Source organism: Podarcis pityusensis (assembly GCF_964106645.2).
Source record: "Podarcis pityusensis genome assembly, chromosome: 16".
In the NCBI taxonomy this organism is placed as follows: domain Eukaryota; kingdom Metazoa; phylum Chordata; class Lepidosauria; order Squamata; family Lacertidae; genus Podarcis; species Podarcis pityusensis.
The window spans coordinates 4,988,681-5,011,936 of NC_138041.1; the positions used below are offsets into that span (position 1 = coordinate 4,988,681).

Sequence of the window (23,256 nt, forward strand, 5' to 3'; positions counted from 1 at the left end):
TAGTTTTGCTCTGTTTTTTAAAAATATTTCTTTTAATCGTATGCTGTCACACTGCAGGGAACTTGAGGGGAGAAAGTGGGCTTGGGGAGGGGGGGCGCTTGGATGGCAGGGGGAGAGGAACCTCCAAGGCCAAAGTCTCAGCTGAGTTCTCACTCTCCAAACTGAACACCACAAAAAGCCAAGAGAGAGAGGGGGGGGGCCCTTTAGTCTGTGGATTCTAATACGGACTCGCTCAGAGCCAGGTCCCAGTAGTGCTCTGCTCCGTGTTTTTTAAAGTGCTCCCGTGCCATGTTCTCGGTGGGGCACTGCTTGAATTTCATCTCCCCGAAGCTGCGCTCCTTTGCTGTGCCCTGAGGGGGGAAAGACAAGAGTGGGTGGAATTGGGTTTAGGAGTGAAAAGAAAAGAAAGGAGAAGAAAAAAGGCCACTAACGTTCTTAGCGCTGTGGACCAAGAAGTAAACGCTTGAAGCTTAAACTGGTTTAACCAGGACGACCCTCCAAACAAAACAGAGTTCTAGGGAGGAGGCTGGCAATCCCAAGAATAGGTTCGGTACCTTTTCACAAACTGTCTGGTGGCCACACCTGGGACATTGCAGTGGGTGGGAGGGGAGATACAGGCAAGATATTGGAAGAATGGGGTCCAACAATTTCAGCGTGGCCCAGAAAACAAAGGGCAAAGACCTAGGAATTTAAGTGGATACTTACCTCCCAAACCAGAGAACATTTGTTTGACTTTTTCACAGACTCCTCGTCGGATTCGTCATCATCTGAAGAAAGGAAAACCGGGGGGTGGGAGGGAGAGAGAGAAGGATGTGCTTAAAGCTGAACACTATTGGACTATCAGCCTGAAGGAGGGCTTTTTCTCAAGTGCTGCATGCATCAGACTGGGACCTCTGTTTGGTAAGGAGATTCCAAAAATCAGCTAGTACAAGAGAAGAGCCTGCTGGACCGGGCCAATGGGCCGTCTGCTCCAGCATCCTGTTCTCACAGTGGCCAATCAGATGCCCCAATGGGAAGCCCAAAGGCAGGACCCAAACACAAGAGCCCTCCCCTCCCCTCCCGTGGTTATACAGAAGCCTTGCTGCTTCTGACCATGGAAGCAGAACACAGTCATCATGCCTGGGAGCCATTGATAGCACTCTCCTCTGATCAAAAGGCCTTGTGGCTATTGGTTTTTTTAAAATGCTCTGATAAGTGCTTAGAGTTTTGATTTGTTGTCAACTGAGAGAGTGGAACCGCAATTATATACGAGATCTTTATTGTCATTGTCCCACACAGAACAATGAAATTGAAAATCTACATAAAACATTCAAAAACCCCTAAAAACTCTGAAACCCCATTTTAAAATACAATATACTATAGAGACTCCTTATGATGCGTTTAGAACCAGAATTGCATTTGCGTAGAAACTGTTTCTCAGGCAGCTAGCCCTAGTCTTTATAACCCTGTACCTTCTTCCAGAAGGAAGACGCTGAAAGAGATCGTTTCCAGGGTGCGTACTATCCTGCGCTATCTCTGCAAATTTCTTATAGCACCTGATTTATTTTAAAACACCATTTAAAATAAATACTGTACTCCCTTATGCTGGGCATAAGAGGGTTATGCGAGTGGGGTGGGTTATGTGTGTCCTTACCGTCTCCTTTTGTATTTGATGTCTGCTCATCCCACTTTATTCGATGCAACATGAGCCGTTTGAATTTTTTCTGTGCTTTAGGGCCTGGGAGGGAAGAGAAAGATCACCGAGGGCCATTTTAATTCTGAAGGGAGTGTGGGCAGTCAGCCAAAAAAGCAGCGTTGTTATGTTATTACGAAAGGTTCTAATAAAGTGGCAGGATAGCCCACATTCCTTCGAGCGCATTTTGAACACGAGGGTTGGAAAAAATGCTCTGTGAAAGGCTTGGGTGGGAGAACGGAGTCTGGGAAAGCCATGCTGCACATCCAACCCACACACCCTCCTGCAAGCCCCACAGGTTCTCTGGAGAACGTCCTTTGATAAAAGCTCCCCACTGCAAAGAACTATCCTGCAGCGAGGAATTCCATGCGTTAAGCTGGGGCTTCATGAAGCAGGTGGCTCCCTTTCAGGCCTGGTTCTGCTGCCGAGCTATTCCAGTGTAGGAACCCACGTCCCAGAACACGTAAACCAAGCACAACCCATCCTCGCCCGCCTCACCTCCTTCTACCACCACCACATTGACATCTTTGTGTAAAACCACAACTCCTGTTAGGTACAGTTGGCCAGCGTTCGCTTCAATTTTGAATTTCTTTGCCGGATTGCTTAGATTTCGGACTCTGAGAGAGAGAGGAAAGAGATGTTTAAAATTTTCATTTTTTTTAACCAACAACCAAAACACAAACAGTGAAACCTCCCAGGCAGCTGATACAATGGGTATACATAATCAATAACAACATATTCAAATCAACCATATGTACAATTTTATGTATGTTAACACTCCACAAGGTTTATTTAACTTTTAACATTTTAATTGCCCTAAATTGTTCAAACCTATCCAAATAATTCAGTATCTTCTCAAACCAATCCTCCTCCTTCTCACTGACCTTAAACCCTTTCATTCTGTGTATCTTCACAGTTTGATATTCTAAAATTATAATATTACAGTGGTGCCTCGCAAGACGAAATTAATCCGTTCCGCGAGTCTCTTCGTCTAGCGGTTTTTTCGTCTTGCGAAGCAACCCTATTAGCGGCTTAGCGGATTAGCGCTATTAGCGGTTTAGCGGCTATTAAAGGCTTAGCGGCTTAGCTGCTAAAAGGCTATTAGCGGCTTAGAAAAAGGGGGGGGGGAAAGCGGAAAAAAATCTCAAGACTCGCAAGACATTTTCGTCTTGCGAAGCAAGCCCATAGGGAAATTCGTCCTGTGAAGCACATCGAAAAACGGAAAACCCTTTCGTCTAGCGGGTTTTCCGTCTTGCGAGGCATTCGTCTTGCGGGGCACCACTGTATTCAGTTTTTTCCTCCATTGATTCACCCCTGACTCTTTTGCATTTTTCCAATTACTCGCTATAACTTGTCTGGCTGCAATTACCATCAATTTTACCCATTTACATTCCTCTTTTGTTTTTAACTCTGTGCTACTCAGACTAATAAGAACCATTAATTTAGATATTCCCACCTTCCTACCCACAATTCCCGATATTTCTATACCAATCTGTTTCCAAAATTCATTTGGAATTTTGGAGAAAGGGAAAAAAAATGCGTTAAAGCTGTTCTCTTTAAAAGCTTTCCTCTGAGTGTGGGGGGACAGGGATGCGAAGAAGGCGTGGGCAAAGGCCACAGAGAGGCCTTTGCCTCTGGGGATGGAGGAAACTCACCTATAGACAGCTACGTGGACCCCCTGTGAAATATCCTCTTTCAGCTTTTTAACCTTCTTGGCTTTCCTCTGTTCCACGGTGAGCTTCCGTGCAGCGTTCGCCTCTTCGTGAGCTCTGGGGAAGCAAGATTATATATGCATTTACTTTCTCTGCTATCGTTGCTGTATTTTTGAAATAAAAGACTCCCGTGTGATGATGCATCAGCAAGGACAGAGAACTGGGCCTGGATGGTACCAATTTATGTGCACGCACACACAAACACATGACAAAGAAATCAGCATCAACCTTACTTTTGCCTCTTGGCCATCTGTGCACGAACATGAGCCTCTACTTTGGTTGGGTCCTGAACGGCTTCCGTTCCCAGAACACGCATCAGGTTTGAGATTCGTACTGGAGAGGGAGAAACACCGACGGCATTGAGAGCAGAAGTTGAGAACGGAAAAACAGCCCTGGGGCAGCTGGATCGAGCCAAAGGGGCCCATCTAGTCCAGCACCCTGTTCCCACAGTGGCCACCCAGACGCCAAAACAGGAAGGATCTGAGAGCAACAGCACCTCTCCCCTCCCATTTCCAGCAATTGGCATTCAGAAGCATGTTGCCTCCGACAGTGAAGGCAGAACATCGCCACTGTGGCTCCTCTTTTCAAGTCATACAAGCTGGTGATCACCATGGGTAGGCAAACTAAGGCCCGGGGTCCAGATCTGGCCCAATCGCCTTCTAAATCCGGCCCACGGACATTCCAGGAATCAGCGTGTTTTCACATGAGCAGAATGTGTGTTTTTATTTAAAATGCATCTCTGGGTTATTTGTGGGGCATAGGAATTCGTTCATCTTTCTGCAGGGCCTGCAAAACAGAGCTGTTCCACCTGGCCTTTGGTTTGGACTCAGTCTGACCCTTATGTTTCCCTCCCATTATTGTTTTGATTTATGGGCTATTATTAAAATGAGGCTGCATTTTAAATTGTATTTTTAACCTGTATTTTAAATGGTTGTTTTTCCCCCTCCCCTATTATGTTTTTATTGTAATTTTACTGGTGTTAGCTACCCTGAGCCCGGCTCTGGCCGGGGAGGGCAGGATATAAATAAAAAATTCTTCTTCTTCTTCTTCTTCTTCTTCTTCTTCTTCTTCTTCTTCTTCATATAGTCCGGCCCCCCAAAAGGTCTGAGGGACAGTGGACCGGTCCCCTGCTGAAAAAGTCTGCTGACCCCAGGTGACCACCATGCCTACATCTCGTGGGAACCGGTTTCAGAGTTTAATGAGGTGCTGTGTGTCTTTCCCACATTCAGCATCACTGGATAGCCCCCATCCCAAGTTTATGCGTTAGAATTCCAACTTCAAGCTTCAGGTGCTGTTGTTTTTTATCTCTCTCCCTCTCTCAACAGAAGCCCCACCTGTCCACTACAAAAATCCCTACCTTTTGGTTCAGGTGGCGGCATGAGGCCTAACCTCACTTTCTCCTGCAACTCCTTCTGCGCTTCCCTCCGGGTCTGGCGCCGTAGTTTCTTCTGCTCTTTTTTGGTGAGGTAGACCCCCAGGGTCACCGGCATGTCACTGTCCACTGGGGTTGGGGTGGGACACACACATCACAAGGACAACAAAGCAGAAACACAGTCAGAGACAAGCAGGGTTTTCTCCTTTTAGAATGGGGCTCACCCACCAAGCTTGTTCCTTCCCACCTCCGTTATAATTACTTAGACGTGTTGCTCACTTAAACGTCTCCGAGTGGCTTACAACACTTTTAAAAACATGAAAATAAACACATTATACTCATAACAGCAGAAGGAAGCTTTGGCAGGAAGCTTATTCCCTCCCACACCTTTGTGTGTGCTTCATTCTATGTGATTTTTAGACTGTTTGGTGTCTGGGAACAACAATGATAATAATAATAATAATAATTTATTATTTGTACCCCACCCATCTGGCTGGGTTTCCCCAGCCACTCTGGGTGGCTTCCAACAAAGATTAAAGTGCGGAATATTGAGTATTGTGCCTGTGATATTATAGGAGCCTTCTTTTTTCAAAAAAGTTAGGCCCCCTTTCCCAAGATCCACACATTCCCCATACTGTTCAGTTCCTCAAAGACTACTGATCTGAAGACTTGGGGGGAGGCAGTTAAGACCTTTGCTTCCTGCACTGGTTGTGGGTGGATTGTGAGATACAGCAGCAGTAGCAGCCCAGTGAGGAAGGTCATGCCCTGTGTGGGGTTGACACCTAGCTACTAAAGCAGTCAATCCTAAGCAAGCAGATTGGAGCATCAGGCGAACATCACACACACATCTTTCCCCTGCTGTACTGCCTATTGGATCATTTCCTATTTCACTGTGTTTAAAACGTATTGCAAGCTACCTCGAGAACTGTGGTTAGTAGGCAGCGCACAAGCACTCCTCAAATTAAAAAAAAAATGATCTGGGGCTTTTAGACTAACCAAGCTCGTCATTCCCTGGGGACAGAAAGGGTGGGGGTTAAGGGGAACGGAGCAGGGTTTGGCTTTCCACCCATCTGTTTTGCTTCCAATCTTCTTGTCTCTAAGGAATCCGCTCTCCCCCCGATGCAGAAGCAAAGAGATGGAGCGTGCTCACCTGGAGGGTTTAGCTGAGCTGGGTGCTCCACTAGGTTCGTGATGCCAAAATAGTCCTCTTTTTTAAGCGAATCGGCGGCTTTTCTGAAACAGGAAGGAGAATTCGCACAGTTGCGGGTGACGCCTCAAGAGGAGGGTGTTTCTCTTCTTAACCTATTCTGATCCTCACACTGCTTATGCCTGCTGCAAGGAGCTGAGGCTTGGAGAACTAAGTGCTCATCTAGGAAAACCCTCTCTATGGCAGTGCCCCAGCTGTCACCTCAGAATAGCTAGCTTAGGAGCTAAAGGCCCCCAGCTTGATTTCCCCCCATCAAACTCATCAAATGCCCAAGGTAACTGTGCTGTGATGTGTTCTATTAGCCTGGCTGCCGACATGGATTAAGTCCAGTGGACAGCTCCAATTTGGGAACCATCTCAGCAGGGCTGGCACCTGGCGCCAAATTTAAACAGCAGGCCCTGCTGGAAAGAAATGAAGAGCTCTCCTGAGTGCTCCTGGACAACAAGGGCTCCCCGTGCTCTATTCCTGATGTCACAGGACGCCAGGCGAGCCTGTGCAACTAAAAACGGCCATGACCTAGCACACTTAATTTGACCCATGAGCCAAGGGCTCCCCATCCCTGCTCTACAGCAGAGACAGAGGAATCTGTAGCACACTGGAATTTGTGGGACTACAACTCCCACCATCCCCTAACCGCTGGCCATGCTGAGTACTGGCTACAGATCCATCCGCCCCCCACACTTAAAAACTGAATGCCTTCAGTTCTTTGAAGAAATGTGGTCTTACAAATTCAGGAAAGCAGGCAGCAAGAAGGGTGGACTCACCCCAGAATTAATTCTAGCCCAGAGATTTAAGAGCTGAAAGGCAGAGCAACTCACAAATCGATGCCATTAGGTATGATGTAGGAGTCCCACCATTCCACCTCGGGGGTGTCCCCTTCCTTCAGCTCCTTCTTGGGGGTGATAAGGGCCAATTTGGTCGAGGTGTGGATTCCCGTCTTCTTGGCAGCTTGAGAAATCTCGGCCTGGAGTTTTTCCAACTGGGCCTGAGGGAGACAGAAGGGTTTTCAGGAAGGTGCACAGAAGAGAAATAAAACACTTAATTCAAAATATTAACTGCCCTAGAGGCGCCAGTTCTCTCTGACGGGGCTTTCCAAGTATCCATGGCAAGGGTGTTTCTGGAGAAGTCAAAGGCCCCCAGTGAAGTGGGCCTGATCCAGCCCTCGCCAGCATCAGCCTGATAAAGAACTATTTGTCTGCTCACCTGCGGCAAATATGCACTGCCAGCAGGTGCCCATTCAAGGGAGCCTTTATGAAGTTTAATGTAGTTATTTATTTTAGGTTGTTTTTAAGGAGGATATTCTGCTCCCCACTCCCTAAGAAATATATTTTCCTTAAGAGCAAGCAAGCAAGAGCACCATGCTATCTATATACACGGGTTGACTGTGACTCAGACTTTGCCTTCCCAGGACAGGAGGAAAGCATCCGCTTGTGCTGAGCTCCTGCTTACAGGCTTGCTTCCCTGCCCGTTTCTGTAAGTTTTGACTTGTAATTAATTGGCAAGGGGTTGCTGGGAATTGTAAATCTGCGAGGGATAAACTACAGTGCCCAGAATTCTTTGAGAGAGAGAAATGTGCCTCGAATATGCTTCAAATGCATTGTGTGTGTGCAACACCTCAGTATAAGGCAGATTCCTATGTTCCATCCATGGTCAGAGGCAGTGATGCTTCTGAACACCAGTTGCTAGAAACAACAGGAGGGAAGACTGGCTCTTGTGCTGGGGTCCAGCTTACGGGTTTCCTACAGGCACCAGAAACTCCAGGGGGTGCAGAATGCCGCAGCGAGACTCCTTACAGGGTCCTTGCTGCGGGATCACATTCACCCAGTGCTATACCAGCTGCTCCCGGTGGAGTACAGGATCAGGTTTAAGGTGCTGGTTTTAACCTTTAAAGTCCTATACGGCCTAGGACCCTCGTACCTACGGAACCGCCTCTCCTGGTATGTCCCACAGAGGAACTTACGGTCTTCAAACAAAAACATCTTGCAGGTCCCAGGCCACAGGCAGGTTAGGCTGGCCTCAACCAGACCAGGGCTTTTTCAGCTGTGGCCCTGATCTGGTGGAACACTCTGTCAGAAGAGACTAGGGCCCTGCAGGACTTGACATCTTTCCGCAGGGCCTGCAAGACAGAGCTGTTCCACCAGGCCTTTGGCCAGGGCACAGCCTGACCCCCTCCTTTGGTAATCCTCACAGACCTCTAGCCCAATGGTTGCCATTAATTTGATTTGAACTGATTTTATAATGAATTGATTTTAGAATGCTGCATGATTTTACTGTTGTTAGCCACTCTGAGCCTGGCTTCAGCTGGTGAGGGCGGGACAGAAATAAATTATTATTATTATTATTATTATTATTATTATTATTATTGACACCATTCCTGCTAAAGAATGCGGGGCCCCTTTGGCCTGATCCAGCAGGATCTTCCTAACTATACCCTGCTCCAGCTCTCTATGATGCCCCTTCCCAGGATGTTGGGTGAGGAGGTTAGGTCTGCTTGCCAGAAGGAAAGTGCTGTACCTTCGTCCGCAACCTCTGGGCGATTTTTTCGAATTTGCCCTTGTCGTGGAACTTGAAGGTCCGCTTCGGCCGCTGGGCCGGGGTGATGTAGACCCGGGGGTCAAAGTATGTGTTGGACTCCATGTCCTCAGAGGGCTTCTCCTTCAGCTGCTGCTTGAACTGCTCCCTCTTCACGGCCCGGATGTTGGCCTTAAGGGTGGGCATGCGGTGTGTCAGCTCCACCTCCTTGCCGGTGGCGTCCACTGTGCGGCCTTGCTCGTCCAAGATCAGCGGCGTCGGCTTGGTCTGGTCCTTCAGCTCCACTTTCCTGGGCCAAGACATCCCCAAGGCAAACTCTGGTTACAAAGCAGCCCTGGCCAACTGGGTATGGGGCAAGAGTCTCAAGCCCGCTCAGTCTGAAATAAAGCCTACGGAACAAGGGATCCTGGGAAGCCGCCTCCCACAAAGAAAACCCAACAGTCCCTGGCCCTTTTTTGCCTGTCGGGGTTGTGTACAGAAAGGATCTGCAGGATTTCTGACTCTCGGCTGCTCCCCCACCCCCGCCACAAACTAGGCTGCTGAAATAAAGCTTTGAAGGTGGGCAAGGGAAGGCCTTTGTGTGGAAGGACTGCGATTTCCCAGCTCTGCTTCTAAAAGCAAATTTCTGGGCTAAGATACCCTTAGAATTATGGAACGGGGCATTTCTCGAGTGCACGTCCTCTGCCCCAACCCCGCTTTCTAAGCCACTATTTTTCTACTTGAACCCAGCTGGTGGGGCTCGGGGGGGGGGAGGGTTCTAGGAAAAACAACATCACAAAATAGATCTCACAAGTCTGAAGTCTGCCCACCCACACTTTAGAACAGGGGTAGGGAACCTCTGGCCTGGGCGCCAAATGTGGCCCCTCCAGGCCTTGCTAGCTGCTCCTTGGGACACAGACAAGCCCTCCCCCCAAGAAAAACACCCCTCACCGGCTCTCCTCCACACCCACCCTCCTTGAGGGCTTTGGCGTGAAGTGTGCCAGTTCCATATTCACAATTTACATGATTTTTGATCAGGACCGGAGGGAGAGATCTGTAGCATTGATGGATGGATGGATGGATGGATGGATGCAGCCTCCTGTATGAGGTGAGGGAGGAATCAAGCACCAGTTGCCCTGTCCATTTTGGCCTCTGACCTCCAGGGAATTCCCCCCGAGGGTCATGTCACTTGGCAATGGTTCCCCACCCCTGCCTGAGACACTTCTCTTGGGTCACACGTGCCAGGAAGGGCTGGCTGCTACTGGCTTACCGCGTACAAGGGGCAAATCCCTGTGTGATGGGACATTTCTGCCCATGTGATCCATTTCTGTCCAATGAGAAAAAAACCATTCAGTGGCGTTTCATCAGGCTTGTCAACTTTGCAGACCAATAAAATCGAGAAAGAAAGAAAAAAGAACACAAACAAAGCAAGCAAACCGAAAGCACATCCCACACCCCATCCGCCCCCCTGGGCAGAGTGTTGCGATACTCACGGCGGGGCGATCCCCATGGCGTGCAGGTTGGCCAAGCCAACCATGTTGGTGTTGCCGATCAGGCCAGGCTTCAGGGCCAGCTGGGCCTGGATCCGGGCCTGCAGCTCAGCCGCCTTGCGGGCCTTCTCAATGGCGTCGTTCATGAAGGTGGCCGCCTGCGAGGGCTGGATGGTGTTCCCAATGGGGAGGCGCTCCGGCTGGGTGGTGGTTGTCGGGGCTTTCGGCTGCAGAGGGAGAGAGGGGAGTCACTGGCTGGAACAGCAGGCAGGCAGGGCTTACTTTGGGCCCTCCGAGAGAGAGATGCAGCCTCGCCTCCCTTGCAATAGGGAGCAAAGCCGTAAGAAGGGGGCGAGGAGAGGGAAACCGACAGGGAGGCACGAGCTGGAGAGGGTGGGAACCCCGGGCTGCATCCAGCGCAAGTCACCCTCCAGCTCCCATGATGGCCTCTCTCTCCACCCCAAAGTGTCACCACAGGGGCATCTGAAGGACCATCTTGCCGTGGGGGGAGTGGAGAAGAAGCAGTATCATTCCCCCCCCAACCAACAAGTTGTCTTTTCCATTCTACTGTAACTTAAAAAAAACAAAACCCCGCAAAGAAGGAATCAAATAAAGAATTAAAAATAGTTGCAATCATCTTGTGTAAACCGCTTTCTGAGGTCAGTCTGGAAAGCAGGATCAAAATGCCAAAAATAAGCAGATAACAGTTCTACTCAAGAGTAAACCCACTGAAGTGAACACACAGCTAACTGAAGTCCATTCTACTCTTAGTGGGAGACAACCCCCAGCTTCTACAGCTCAGAAACCTTTTTCTGAACTTAGAGAAATGTTACTGAACTCCCTCTTTCTAATCTTGTTTTGCGGCCAGTGCATAAAACGCCACTTTATTTCAAGTCTATATTGATGAAGGGTTTTGGTGCCTACCGTCTGCGATGCTCAAAGTGGGACCCTCCCATGACTTCAGTATTTCATGCCCACAAACTCAAGTATGGATGTGCCTTGGGAGAATTAAATCTCAGGAGGGGCTCAGCTCTGCAGGACCACCAGTGCAATGGCTCTTGCAGGCTGCAACAAGGCTGTACCTGTGGGGCAGGGGGACTGATGAAACTCAGCTGCTTTTTCCTCTCCTCAATCTGACGTGTGGCAGCTTCCATCATCTGCTTGATCTGAAAGAGGGAAGAAGGGGGAAGGTGTTAGAACTGGACCCCAACAGCCTGTCTTGGTATAAGGCAGCTTAATAATAATAATAATAATAATAATAATAATAATAATAATTTATTATTTATACCCAGCCCATCTGGCTGAGTCTCCCCAGCCACTCTGGGCGGCTCCCAATCAAATGTTAAAAACAAGACAGCATTAAATATTAAAAACTTCCCTAAACAGGGCTGCCTTTAGATGTCTTTTAAAGATAAGATAGCTGCTTATTTCCTTCACATCTGAAGGGAGGGCGTTCCACAGGGTGGGCGCCACTACCGAGAAAGCCCTCTGTCTGGTTCCCTGTAACCTCACTTCTCGCAATGATGGAACTGCCAGAAGGCCCTCGGCGCTGGATCTCAGTGCTCTGGAAATTTATTATTCCAAAAATGAAACCTTCCTCTGCTTGTAAATATTAAGATTATACCAGCAAGAATGAGTCTTTCTGAAAAAAAAAAATGAAAAAAAAAAAAAGGATTTAAATCAAGTCTTACTGACTAGTGATTTAAATCGATTTGATTTAAATCAAATCCACCCTGTCTATGAGGCAGCTAGGATAGTCCAAGGTCATCTGGTGCCTGTGTGAGGATATGGACTCCGGCTCAACAGATGTTTTATTGTTGTTAGCCGCTCTGAGCCCAGCTTTGGCTGGCGAGGGTGGGATATAAATAAATAATTATTATTATTATCATCATCATCATCATCATCATCATCATCACTGTCCCAGACAAGCACTCCATGCCTTGCCTCTGCTCATTTGAGACCAACCTGCAGCTTTGTTAGCATCCCGGGGCTTTCAGTCGGGGGTCCAGGGATCACCTCGGGCTCCTCCTCCACTTCTTCGAAGCGTGGGATGCGGCGCTTCTTCACCCCTGAAGATTCCTTGGAAATCTCAGAGTCATCCCCAAAGACATCCTATAAGCAAAGAGGGCAAAGGAAACTTTGACAGTGACCAACACCTAGACATCCAAGGAAGCACAAGCCAGCTGTAGTCACGTGACTAGTGGAGCCTTCACATGGAACTTTCACAGCAAAGAATTATCCTTCATACGACAGGCTAAAGGCTTTACACATCAACAACCAACCCACAGCTTCTTGAGCACCTCATCTGCTTTCAGGTGAAACAAGTTTCTGGTCCTCATGAGTTCAGGCAAAATTGCAAGGGGGAAGCACCATGTCCTATACACACACACATACGGATTTTTAAAGCTTCACACAGCACTTTCTGAAAAGTTTGTTCTGGATACTTTTTTTTTTTTTGTTAAGTCATTTTTATTAATTTTCCAATAAAAAACATCCAATTAACATATCCAATCATAATGGACTATGCTCTGGATACTTTTAAGATGCAGTTAATCACTAAAATATGCATTTGGTACAGTGGCTTAAAATAGGCATTTTTGCAAACACATTTCAGCTTCTGCTTTCTTCAGTCTAAGAAGCAGCCAAAGAATGTGAAAACTGAAGCATTTTGCTATAAAAGCATTAATATATTTTGTTGTTATTATTATCTATATAACACACACACACATACACACAATTTTAAATGCATTCCTGTCAGCAGAGAAACCCTTTCACACATGGAGCAGTGTTAATCTAAACCTGCGTGAGATTTTATGTTCCTCCTCCCACCCTCCAAAATGAAAGCATTTTTGTGCTGAAGGAACATGGTCTCTCACAGCACCATCCATGTCCTCCTTACTCCACTGGGCCAAGGGAAGCAAATTCCTCCCTGCTGTGTCTCAAGAAAAGGGACATGGTTGATTGTGGGAAGAAGCTGCTATGATCTGCAAACAAAAACACGGCATGCATAGATACACAAATCCAAACCGCCTGCAAGCCTTAGCTGAACTGCTTTCATTGCTATTATGGACCAAATTCTACATGGATGGCTCCTCATACAAACAGGGAGCTTTGAGGCACACCTACCAGTTCAAGAGAAACAGCTTGGCCACAGCAATTAATTATTTGTACTCTAAAGAAATGTATGCTTTTAAAGTCTCCTAAAATCTCTGACAAGTCAAGAATTAAGGGCTGAGAGGAGGAGGAAGGCAGATGTAGGAAGAAGACCAATAAAGAATGAAAGATGCACACACTTTCTGTTGCCATTAAGGAAAAAGGCCTTTTCTCTTGAATTTTTAGGCATTTCAACACACAACACTCCCTGGAAGAAGAAAATGCAGCGAGGCAGTATTGCCATCTCCACAGCCAGATCTGAAACTCTCTGCTGCCTTCATAACAAAAGAGGATGAAGCGTTGATCTCACCTTCAGCTCCCTCTTCCGGTTCCGGTCGCTGTTGGATTTGGAGTGCCGGGAGCTCCGGCCTTCCTCCACGGCCTCAAAGAGCTTGTCCACAAACCGCAGAGTGGAGTCATCCAGAAAAGGCTTCAGGTGATCTGTGGGGGGTGGAAGAGTGAGGTGGGGGAAAGAGAGATAAGCAATCTAGGCCACGCCTGCACTTTTCATTTAAAGCACTATTACACCATTTTACATAGCCATGACTTCCTCATCCCCAAAGAATCCTGGAAACTGTAGTTTATAAAGTATGCTGACAGTTAGAAGAAATGCCCTATTGTTGTCAATTCAATAGAAGGTAAAGGGACCCCTGACCATTAGGTCCAGTCGTGGCCGACTCTGGGGTTGCGGTGCTCATCTCACTTTATTGGCCGAGGGAGCCGGCGTACAGCTTCCGGGTCATGTGGCCAGCATGACTAAGCCGCTTCTGGCGAACCAGAGCAGCGCACGGAAACGCCGTTTACCTTCCCGCCGGAGCGGTACCTATTTATCTACTTGCACTTTGACGTGCTTTCGAACTGCTAGGTTGGCAGGAGCAATGGGAGCTCACTCCGTCGCAGGGATTTGAACCGCCAAACTTCTGATCGGCAAGTCCTAGGCTCAGTGGTTTAACCCATAGCACCACCCGCGTCCCCTATCAATTCAATAGCCTGTTACAATAGCCTGTTACAATTCCCACAGTGGTTTAACAATCAATTCCTCTTCCCAGAGAACACTAGGAACTGAAGCTCTCTGAGGGGAATGGGCAGGACTCCTCCTGACAACTCTCTGCACCCTTTATAAACTACAATTCCCAGAATTATTTGGGGGAAGCTGCAACTGTTAAAGTGGTGCAATACTGCTTTAGCTGAACAGTGCGGATGTGTCCCTGGAAGCAACTGCATGCAAATATAAAGAACTCCACTGCAACAATATTGCTTTTTATTCATTTGTTAGCTGCACCATAAGGAAGCCTACAATTCAAATACAAAACAAGGCATGAAACCATTTTACCAAATAAATAACACTGGGAAACAAAACTCATTAAGCAGCCACCCACCCAAAGTTTTAAAAGGCCATTAAGGAAACTGATTCCACATGAAGTTGGGCAGATTCCGTCTCATCTTCAAGACCAATCCTATTATTATCATTGTTTTCATAATATATTACGCTTGTTACCCCGAAGTCTCAAAGCGACTTACAACACATAAGTGCATATTGGGCTGGATGGACAATCGCTTTGTCCAGCGGTACCTTGGTTTACGAACTTAATCCGTTCCGGAAGTCTGTTCTTAAACCAAGGTGTGCTTTCCCATAGCAGCGGGGGACTCAATTTACAAATGGAACACACTCAACAGGAAGCGGAACATGTTCTGCTTCCAAGGCAAAGTTCACAAACCAAAACACCTACTTCCGGGTTTGCAGCGTTCTTAATCCAAGTTGTCCATAAACTAAGCTGTTCTTAAACCAAGGAACCACTGTATGTTCATATAGATGAGTTACTAAAGCGTGAAGTATTTTGGGGTTGGTCGGCAAGGATAAAATCAGCAGGGCCATGAGAATTTAACAAGCTACAAAGGAACTCAATTCTCTGCCCCCAGGCCGACCTCAGGAGTTGGCTCCAAGGACCTACCGGCAGCTTTCTTCTTGTCCATCCCCTTCCCAACGCAGTTCAAGGCGGCAGTGACCACAGTGGGTTCCGAGAAGCCAAGGACTCGCTTCACGGTCTTCTCCACCCATGGCTTCAGCTCGTCCAGCTCCCGCTTGGAGAGCGCCATCTTCAGGAGAGTCTGAGTGGGCCGGGAAAGGAAAGCACATCTTGTAAAAGCTGTCACTAAGTGCTCAAAAACCAGTCAAGCTCACGCTAGAAAGAATAAGTGTGCTCCCTTTATGTATCCTTGTACACACACACACACCCGGCATCATCATGTTTACAGCCATCAACAAAGAAGGCATGTAATTCCTAAGCAGCATTACTTTGGGTTGTGTTCAACATTAGCCATACTAATTAGACCCATTGACGTTAATGGCCACAATTAACTGAGGACCATCAATTTCAGTAGGTCTACTCTGAATATAGGTTAGCTGGGTATAAGCCAGTGTAACTTTCTCATAGCCAGTCAGGCTGCCTCTTCCCTCACTGTCCACCAATGGCAGCAGAGGAAGGGGGGAAATCTACTTCTTCCCAGCCCAAAATCCACTTCCTACTTATTGAGGGGCTTCTAAGAATACTCCAGACTCCAAGGAGACTGAACATTGCCATTTGCTACCAGATCGTACTGAACAATAGAACAAATAAACTGTCTTTGTAATATCTTCTTTTAGGCTCAAACTATCAGATTAGCGGTCAGATCTCTCCAGGGTTTTATCTAGCTGGGGTCCAGAGAATCACACAACCGGTTCTGAATGCCCAATGGAGCCTTTGGCTTGCCTTTCTTCAATGGAAACACCCCCACCTTACCCCAGCCTCTGTGCTGCACAGCAAGAAGCTTTTCGAACTGGAAGACTATCATCTATCTATCTATCTATCTATCTATCTATCTATCTATTTTCATCAATTTAATTTCTATACTGAAGATCTCAGGACAGTTCACAAGATAAAAATACAGGATAAAAGCACAATATAAACAGTTAAAACAAAAACAATACAATAACCCCCACCTCCCCACAATGATATTTAAAAGGCTGTAGAATATTAATCAGCCAAAGGCCTGGTTGAAGAGGAATGTTTTTGCTGGGCACCTCAAGATGTAAAGGGTTGGGGGAGAGGTTGCTACCTATGAAGCATACATAACAGCAGTATGTACTTTAGAACAAGGGTGGGCAAAAGGTAAATCGGGATCTGACTCCCAACAATTCAACAACTGCAAGAAAAATCACAAGTTAAAAATAAACGAAAGGGATTCAGCTAAATAGTTGCACTAGCAGGAGCCAGAGCAATGAATGCCACTGGCACAATGCCCCCCCCCCCCAAGTTCTTAGTCAGGAGAACCCCTGCAACAGTGTGCAGGGCTCCCCCTCTGGCAAGGAGGTATCCCTGGCGAGCAAAAAGGTTTGCGCTGATTGTATGATTATATTAATGCAATGAACTTCACCCATTAATTCTATATAATGGCTGGCCTTGTGCAAATCATTTGCCAGCCCTTGCGTTCCTGTAAAATATGATCACCTGGTTGCCAGGTCTTTCTGTGGTTCTGCTGGGTGAAGTTTTAGAGATGTAAGTGATCAAATGTATGATCAGCTGTGTAGCCTCAGATGATGAAGAAGAAGAGTTTGGATTTGATATCCCGCCTTTCACTCCCTTTAAGGAATCTCAAAGCGGCTAACATTCTCCTTTCCCTTCCTCCCCCACAACAAACACTCTGTGAGGTGAGTGGGGCTGGGAGACTTCAGAGAAGTGTGACTGGCCCAAGGTCACCCAGCAGCTGCATGTGGAGGAGCGGAGACACGAACCCGGTTCCCCAGATTACGAGACTACCGCTCTTAACCACTACACCACACTGGCTCTCATGTAGATCTATATGCATCTATGCATGCTATGTCCATAGAATGTTTATAGGATTTCTCCCCTTGAGGCACTATTTTACAACTTGCTCTCTCTTGGTAGATCTTGGGAGCTCTACCAAAAACACAAAATAGATCTCCACCTATCTGACGTCTGCCGGCCTCAGCTTTAGAGCATAACACAGGCTGGGGTCAAGAAAACAGAGGGTCCCTACCCAAGAAGGGGCCTGCAACAGAAGATGCAGGAGACAACAGAGGCTGCCTTTATTTTATTGGAAGCCTGCGTGTAATTCCCTATAGAAATACATATTATTAAATGCAGTCACAGTGGCCTGTGAAATATTGTGCACAATATTGTGTTCCAATTATGCCTGCTAAAAAAATGATACTCTAGCACTGCAAAAGGTTCAAGCAAAAGGAAAGCAAACTGATCAGGGGAGAGCAAAAAGGCACCTCCTCACCAATGAAAAAGGGCCAACATTCAGGACTTCCTGTCAATAGATGTCTGGGAGGAAGAAGACATGACAGAAGATTATAAAATGATGCATGGTGAAGATGAAGTGGAGGGAGGAGGTTTTTCCTCCCTATCTCACGGTACAATGCCTCAAACTGATTGGAAATTCATTCATCACTGAGAGAATAAAGTATTTCTGCACACAGCACAATTTTTAGAAAGGAATTCATTGCTACAAGACACAGTTGTGCCTGATGTCCTTTTAGAAAAGGACTGGATGAATTCACAAGAGGAAAAGAAGGCATACTGACAAACAACAGCCATAAGAAACAGAACCTCCATGTTCAAAGGGAGCATATCTGAAAACACAGTGCTGGAGACGAACAACTGGAGGAGACTATTCCTTCCTTACTGCTCTGCTTGTGAACTTCACAACAGAGAATTTCGCTGGCTGCTTTCCTTCTTTTCCTGGATGGCTCCCTCAGGAGCTAGCACGCAGGAGAAATTGGAGGAAGCTCAATGTGGAAAGGCAATTTATCTCTGAGGACCAATGACTTGTGAGGTTTCCAGAGGTCTCTAGACTTTTTCTTTTTGTCTGATTCAGCCAGGCTCTTCTCTTATTCAACTCTTTCTCTGACAGAGCAGGCCCATTAATTGGACTGCCAGTTAGCTTCCTTCCCTAATCTAGTCTGCATAAACTACAATAGTTTGTTTACAATTGGCTTGTTTTTGTTTTATTATGCATTCTGTGTTCTCATTTCGTATTTTTATGTTGTGAACCACCCTATGATCTTTGGATGAAGGGCAGTATAAAAAATTAGTAAACAACAACAAATACAATAGCACAATGGAACATCCATGTTCAGAAGTAGCCTGCCTCTGAATGCCAGAATCTGAAAAAAGCCATGAAAAGAAAAAAGAAAAAAAATAATCAGGCTGACAAGGAATGGCAGAGGAAGGAGAAAGAATGTTTCACTCTTCAGGGAGTCCACTAGTTCTCTATGCTAGGCATATCCACTCCTGTTCCACCAGCTTGCTCACTACTTGGCACACAATTCCTTCTCACTTCTACCAGGCTACTGCTTAAATTCAAGACCTAACTAGGAACATCAGAATAGTTGTACAGCAGGTTAATGCCAAAGGGGGCCCATCTAGTCCATCATTATTATTTAGAGGCAAAGAGTCTCCAACCATGGAGGCAGAACACAAACATTGTGGCGAGTAGTCATGAGGACAGCCTGCCACTCCTGTGGCAAAGAGTTCCACAGTTCAGCTATGTTCTATGTGAAGGAGCACTAGATCAATAGCATTCAACTTTTGCAGACTGAAGACTCATTTTTAACCTGTACGTGCATTTCTTTTCTCCTTTTTGGGGACATATACAGTGGTACCTTGGGTTCACAAACTCAATCCGTTCTGGAAGTCCATTCAACTTCCAAAATGTTTGAAAACTAAGGCGCAGCTTCTGATTGGCTGATCGACCCCAGAAACAATGCCGACAGCTGAAACAGATGTCCGGCTTCTAAAAAACATTCACAAACCGGAACACTTACTTGCGGGTTTTCGGCATTCGGGAGCCGATTTGTTCCGTCAACTAAGCTGTTCAGGAACCAAGGTACCACTGTCTTTGTATGGTGCTAGACATGCTATTGAAGCACGACGAGGTCGTTACCCAGACCAGCTGAAGATCAATGGACTAGATGGAATTCACTCCCATGAGAGATAGTGAGGGTCACAAAACAGGTTGGCTTTTAAAGAGGATTCCCATGGAGAAGAAGAACATAATAATAGCTAAAGTCAGAGGGAATGAATGCCTCTACAAACAGGACTGGGAATCACAAGAGGGGAGAGCTGGGCATCTGGATGGGCACTGTCAGAACACAATGATGAACTGGATGGAGCCCCTTTGGCCTGATCCAGCTGCAGGGATCTCCTTGTGTCCTTATGAGTCTCTTCACCCTCCAAATGGGGGAGGTAAATGCCTCTGAATGATACCAGCTACTAGGAATCACAAGGGGAAGAGTAGTTGCTCTTGCGCTTAGGATCCGCTTGCTTAGGGGCTTCCTGTTGAGGTATCTGGTTGGCCACTGTGAGAGCCGGATACAGGACTAAATGGGGGGGGGGGCGCCTCTGGCCTGATCTAGTAAAGGAGATGGTGAAGGGTCCATTAGGTCCAGTCGCGACCGACTCTGGGGTTGCGGCGCTCATCTCGCTTTATTGGCCAAGGGAGCCGGCGTACAGCTTCCGGGTCATGTGACCAGCATGACTAAGCCACTTCTGGCGAACCAGAGCAGCGCACGGAAACGCCGTTTACCTTCCCGCCGGAGTGGTACCTATTTATCTACTTGCACTTTGACGTGCTTTCGAATTGCTAGGTTGGCAGGAGCAGGGACCGAGCAACGGGAGCTCACCCCGTTACAGGGATTCGAACCGCCGACCTTCTGATCGGCAAGCCCTAGGCTTTGTGGTTTAACCCACAGCGCCACCCGCGTCCCAGCCTGATCTAGTAGGGTCCTTCAAATGCTGTTATGGAGCTTCCAGGCCCAGTGGCACTCCATTTAACCTCCTAGGTTCTTAGGGTCATTTGATCTCTTTGAGAACGGGAGGCTGGGCTTGATAAAAAAACACACCTTTGGCCTGATCCAGCAGAAGGGCTCGTCTGACGTTCTTAGGACCTCAGGATCCACCCAGCAGGGGTTCTCTTGAAAGGAGCCACTGCAAACGGGGACGGAGCCTCCACTTACCAGAGCAGTCTACCTGTACAGAGTCCCAAAATGCTGGGGAAGAAAGGAGGACCTCCCGCCTTCAGGACCTGCTTGTGGGGCTCCCAGGAGCGAGCCTGGCAAACCCACCTCGGCCTGACCCACAGACGCCAAAAAAGAGCATCCCCTCCCCCTTCCTGAGAGGGGGAGAGGAGGCCCCCAACCCCTCCCCCAACGAGGAAAAGCCACGCCCCCTACCGGCCCCCAAATCCCCTCAAGCGGCCCCCTGTCGGCCCTTCTCCTTCCTCGCCCTCCTCTCACTCACCGGGCGGCGGAAGGGCGGCCCTCCCTCTTCCTCGTCCTCCTCGGCCAGGCAAGGGAAAAGGCCGCGCCACAGAACTCCCACGGACGGAGACGGAACGTCGTCGGCGCGCTCGGGCCGGAAGCGGAAGGCGTGCTCGGGAAACGGAAGTGGCCCCCGGACCATAGAGGTGCCGGGCTTCTCGCTCCCCGCCGTTCCCTCGCGTTTCGAAAGTCTTACGGAGAGTCTTCACGTTTGGAGGCGGGACTTCCGGGTGGGCCGCCTCCGACGCCATTTTGTCTCTGGTGGCGGCGGGGGCCGCCCGTTGGTAACCATGGCGACGGCTAAGCCCTCAACCGCCCATCCCTCCTCGCTGATTTCTATCGCTGTGTGATACCAAAAACAAAAAAGCATTATAAAACCCGGAGGCCTTTAAAATTACAAAACACGTTATAAACCAGTAAGGCGGCTGCACGTTTAAAACCGCCCTGCGGTGCTGTAGGCGCCGCCAACCCTGTGTCGCGAATGGAATTGCGCACAACAGCCCTGTCGTGTAGGCCGCTGATCCAGATGGGCGGGTTACAAATAAAATAAAATAATAATAATAATAATAATAATAATAATAATAATAATAATTTATTATCCTGAATTGCAAACCATGATGGATGAGCGCAGTTCATATCCTGGGTTCCTTTGGGAGGGTGGGATATATATTGAATAAATAAAATGACAACAATGGATTGCCTTGATTGATCCTATACAGTGGTACCTCGGGTTAAGAATTTAATTCGTTCTGGAGGTCCGTTTTTAACCTGAAACTGTTCTTAACCTGAAGCACCCCTTTAGCTAATGGGGCCTCCCGTTGCTGCCGCGTGATTTCTGTTCTCATCCTGAAGCAAAGTTCTTAACCATTGCTGTCAACCTTCCCTTTTTTTTTGCGGGAAATTCCCTTATTCCAGCGCTGTTTCCCGCTGCTATCCCAGATTGTTAGATATCCGGTAGACTGTCCCTGGGACTGGTGAGGCTGCTGATCCCTTATTTTCGAGGCTGCTGATCCCTTATTTTCAAATCTGAAAGTTGACAACTATGTTCTTAACCCGAGGTACTGTTTCTGGGTTAGCAGAGTCTGTAACCTGAAGCGCCTGTAATCCTAGGTACCACTGTATTGTAAATGGGGGCTTAACAACAGCCCCATCCTGAAATCGCATGTGATGCAAGCCCTGAAGTGTAGGCCATTGGCCACATTTTAAAAAAAAACATTGTCGAGATTGCACTGGACTCCACTTGCCCAGATTTGGCAAAGGTTGCTGTGATTTATGCTGACTGGGATGCTGCTTCACACACAGTGGGATTGCTATTGATAATAATTTTTTATTATTTGTATGCTGTCCATCTGACGATTGCCCCAGCTACCGTGGGCGGCTCCCAGCAGAATAGTAAAGCATCAAACATTAAAAACCTCCTTAAACAGGGCTGTCTTCTGAAAGTCAGGTAGTTGCTGCACCATTCAGGCATCCTAGAGTCAAATATACAGCACCACCTCTACAATCACATCCCAGGTGCTCTCTCCAGATCCAGCCCTGGCGTTCCTCTCCCCCAGAGTGCAGCATTAACCCATCCATTTTGCTTCGATCTTTTTGTGCTTCTCACTGGCATAGGATGTTGGTGGCTTCCCACTGAAAGCCCAACTCACTCCCTTCACAGGAGGAATGGCTAGGGAAGGGAAGGGAAGGGGACATTTGACACACCAAAGGAGAGTCTTTAACGGTTTGTCTAAAATAGAACATGGCAGAAGATCTTATGTTAAACCAGATGCACAGCCCACTCACTAGTTCCCCATTTTGTGGATAAACATGTGGAGGCTTTATTGATAACTAAATTAACTCTCTTTCTTCTCTTTATATACAATTGCTGTTTCAAGCTGCATTGCACACTCCTTTGTTCCGCAGTTTTCTCCTCCCTTTCTTCTGTATTCTTGTTTGCACCATCATTTTTACTGCATCCTGTACTTGCTTATGTCTGTATCCCTTCTATTATGAAAAATGACCCAAAAAAATCGTTTTCTTTTTCTTTTTTTAAAAGTAGGCCACTGAACATTTCATGAGCGAGTCATAGTTCAGTGGAAAACAACCTGTTCTGCATGCAGAGGATGCCAGGTTCACTTCTCAGCATCTCCAGGTAGGGCTAGGAAAAAGACTCTTGTCTGAAACCTCCAAGAGTTGCTTCCAGAGCACACAATCTTCTGCTACCTACCTACATCAAAGCTCTGATTCTGCATAAGGCTGCTTTTTTATTTTTATTTTTTGTATCTGCAGCATGGGGGGTGGGGGAGGTAAAGAGACCGTGACTTGCAAAAGCCCTATAATGTAGTCCTGTATCAGAGGTGGGCCCAGGCCAAGAATGGCTAACAACAACTCTGCAGGATAGGCTACTGTAATTATCCTGGAAGTGGCTATAAAGGGACAATTTAAAGCAACCTTGGAGTGTAGCCTACTTTTGCTAAGCGCTGTTATGCAACAACACCTTTGTGCAATAAATCAGGGGTGTTGAACAGTGTGGTGCAAGTTATACACCTGCTCCCTGCCCCCAAAGCCAGTCAATTATAGACAGTATTATGCTAGATGGACCAAGAATCTGGCTCAGCATAAGGCAGCTTCCTCTGTTCCACTTCCAACAACAGGGAAACCCAGGCAGGTGGGTGGGTTATTAATAATAATAATAATAATAATAATAATATATTATTATTACTACTACTACATCCTCGCTTGCTGTACATCTTTCCTTTACATTTTCTCCACTTTACCACGTTGAGTATTTCTTACTTTAGCCCTTATCCAGACAAGAGCACCTCAAAATTGC

General features: G+C 47.2%; 1 protein-coding gene across 1 annotated transcript; it reads right to left on the minus strand.

Moving 5' to 3' along the window:
• On the minus strand, positions 1–20,573 carry PRPF3 (pre-mRNA processing factor 3). The gene is made up of 17 exons (XM_080984592.1): positions 20,422–20,573; positions 15,070–15,226; positions 13,428–13,558; positions 11,930–12,076; positions 11,047–11,130; positions 9,968–10,191; positions 9,745–9,801; positions 8,478–8,784; positions 6,782–6,948; positions 5,907–5,989; positions 4,742–4,885; positions 3,618–3,717; positions 3,328–3,441; positions 2,171–2,289; positions 1,634–1,717; positions 706–767; positions 1–350 (listed from the first exon to the last, which is right to left on the minus strand). Exons 2-17 carry the CDS (start codon positions 15,212–15,214, stop codon positions 204–206), a joined length of 2,115 nt encoding a protein of 704 aa, XP_080840718.1. The 5' UTR covers positions 15,215–15,226; positions 20,422–20,573; the 3' UTR covers positions 1–203.
• Between the last annotated feature and the right edge of the window lie 2,683 nt (positions 20,574–23,256).

Coding starts and splice junctions, on each gene's coding strand:
- PRPF3 (XM_080984592.1), bottom strand. CDS start 15,214: ATGGCGCTCTCCAAGCGGGAGCTGGACGAGCTGAAGCCATGGGTGGAG. Junction 13,559..15,069: donor GGACAAGAAGAAAGCTGCCG/GTAGGTCCTTGG, acceptor CACCCCCCACAG/ATCACCTGAAGCCTTTTCTG. Junction 1,718..2,170: donor TGTGGTGGTGGTAGAAGGAG/GTGAGGCGGGCG, acceptor CTTCCCTCCCAG/GCCCTAAAGCACAGAAAAAA.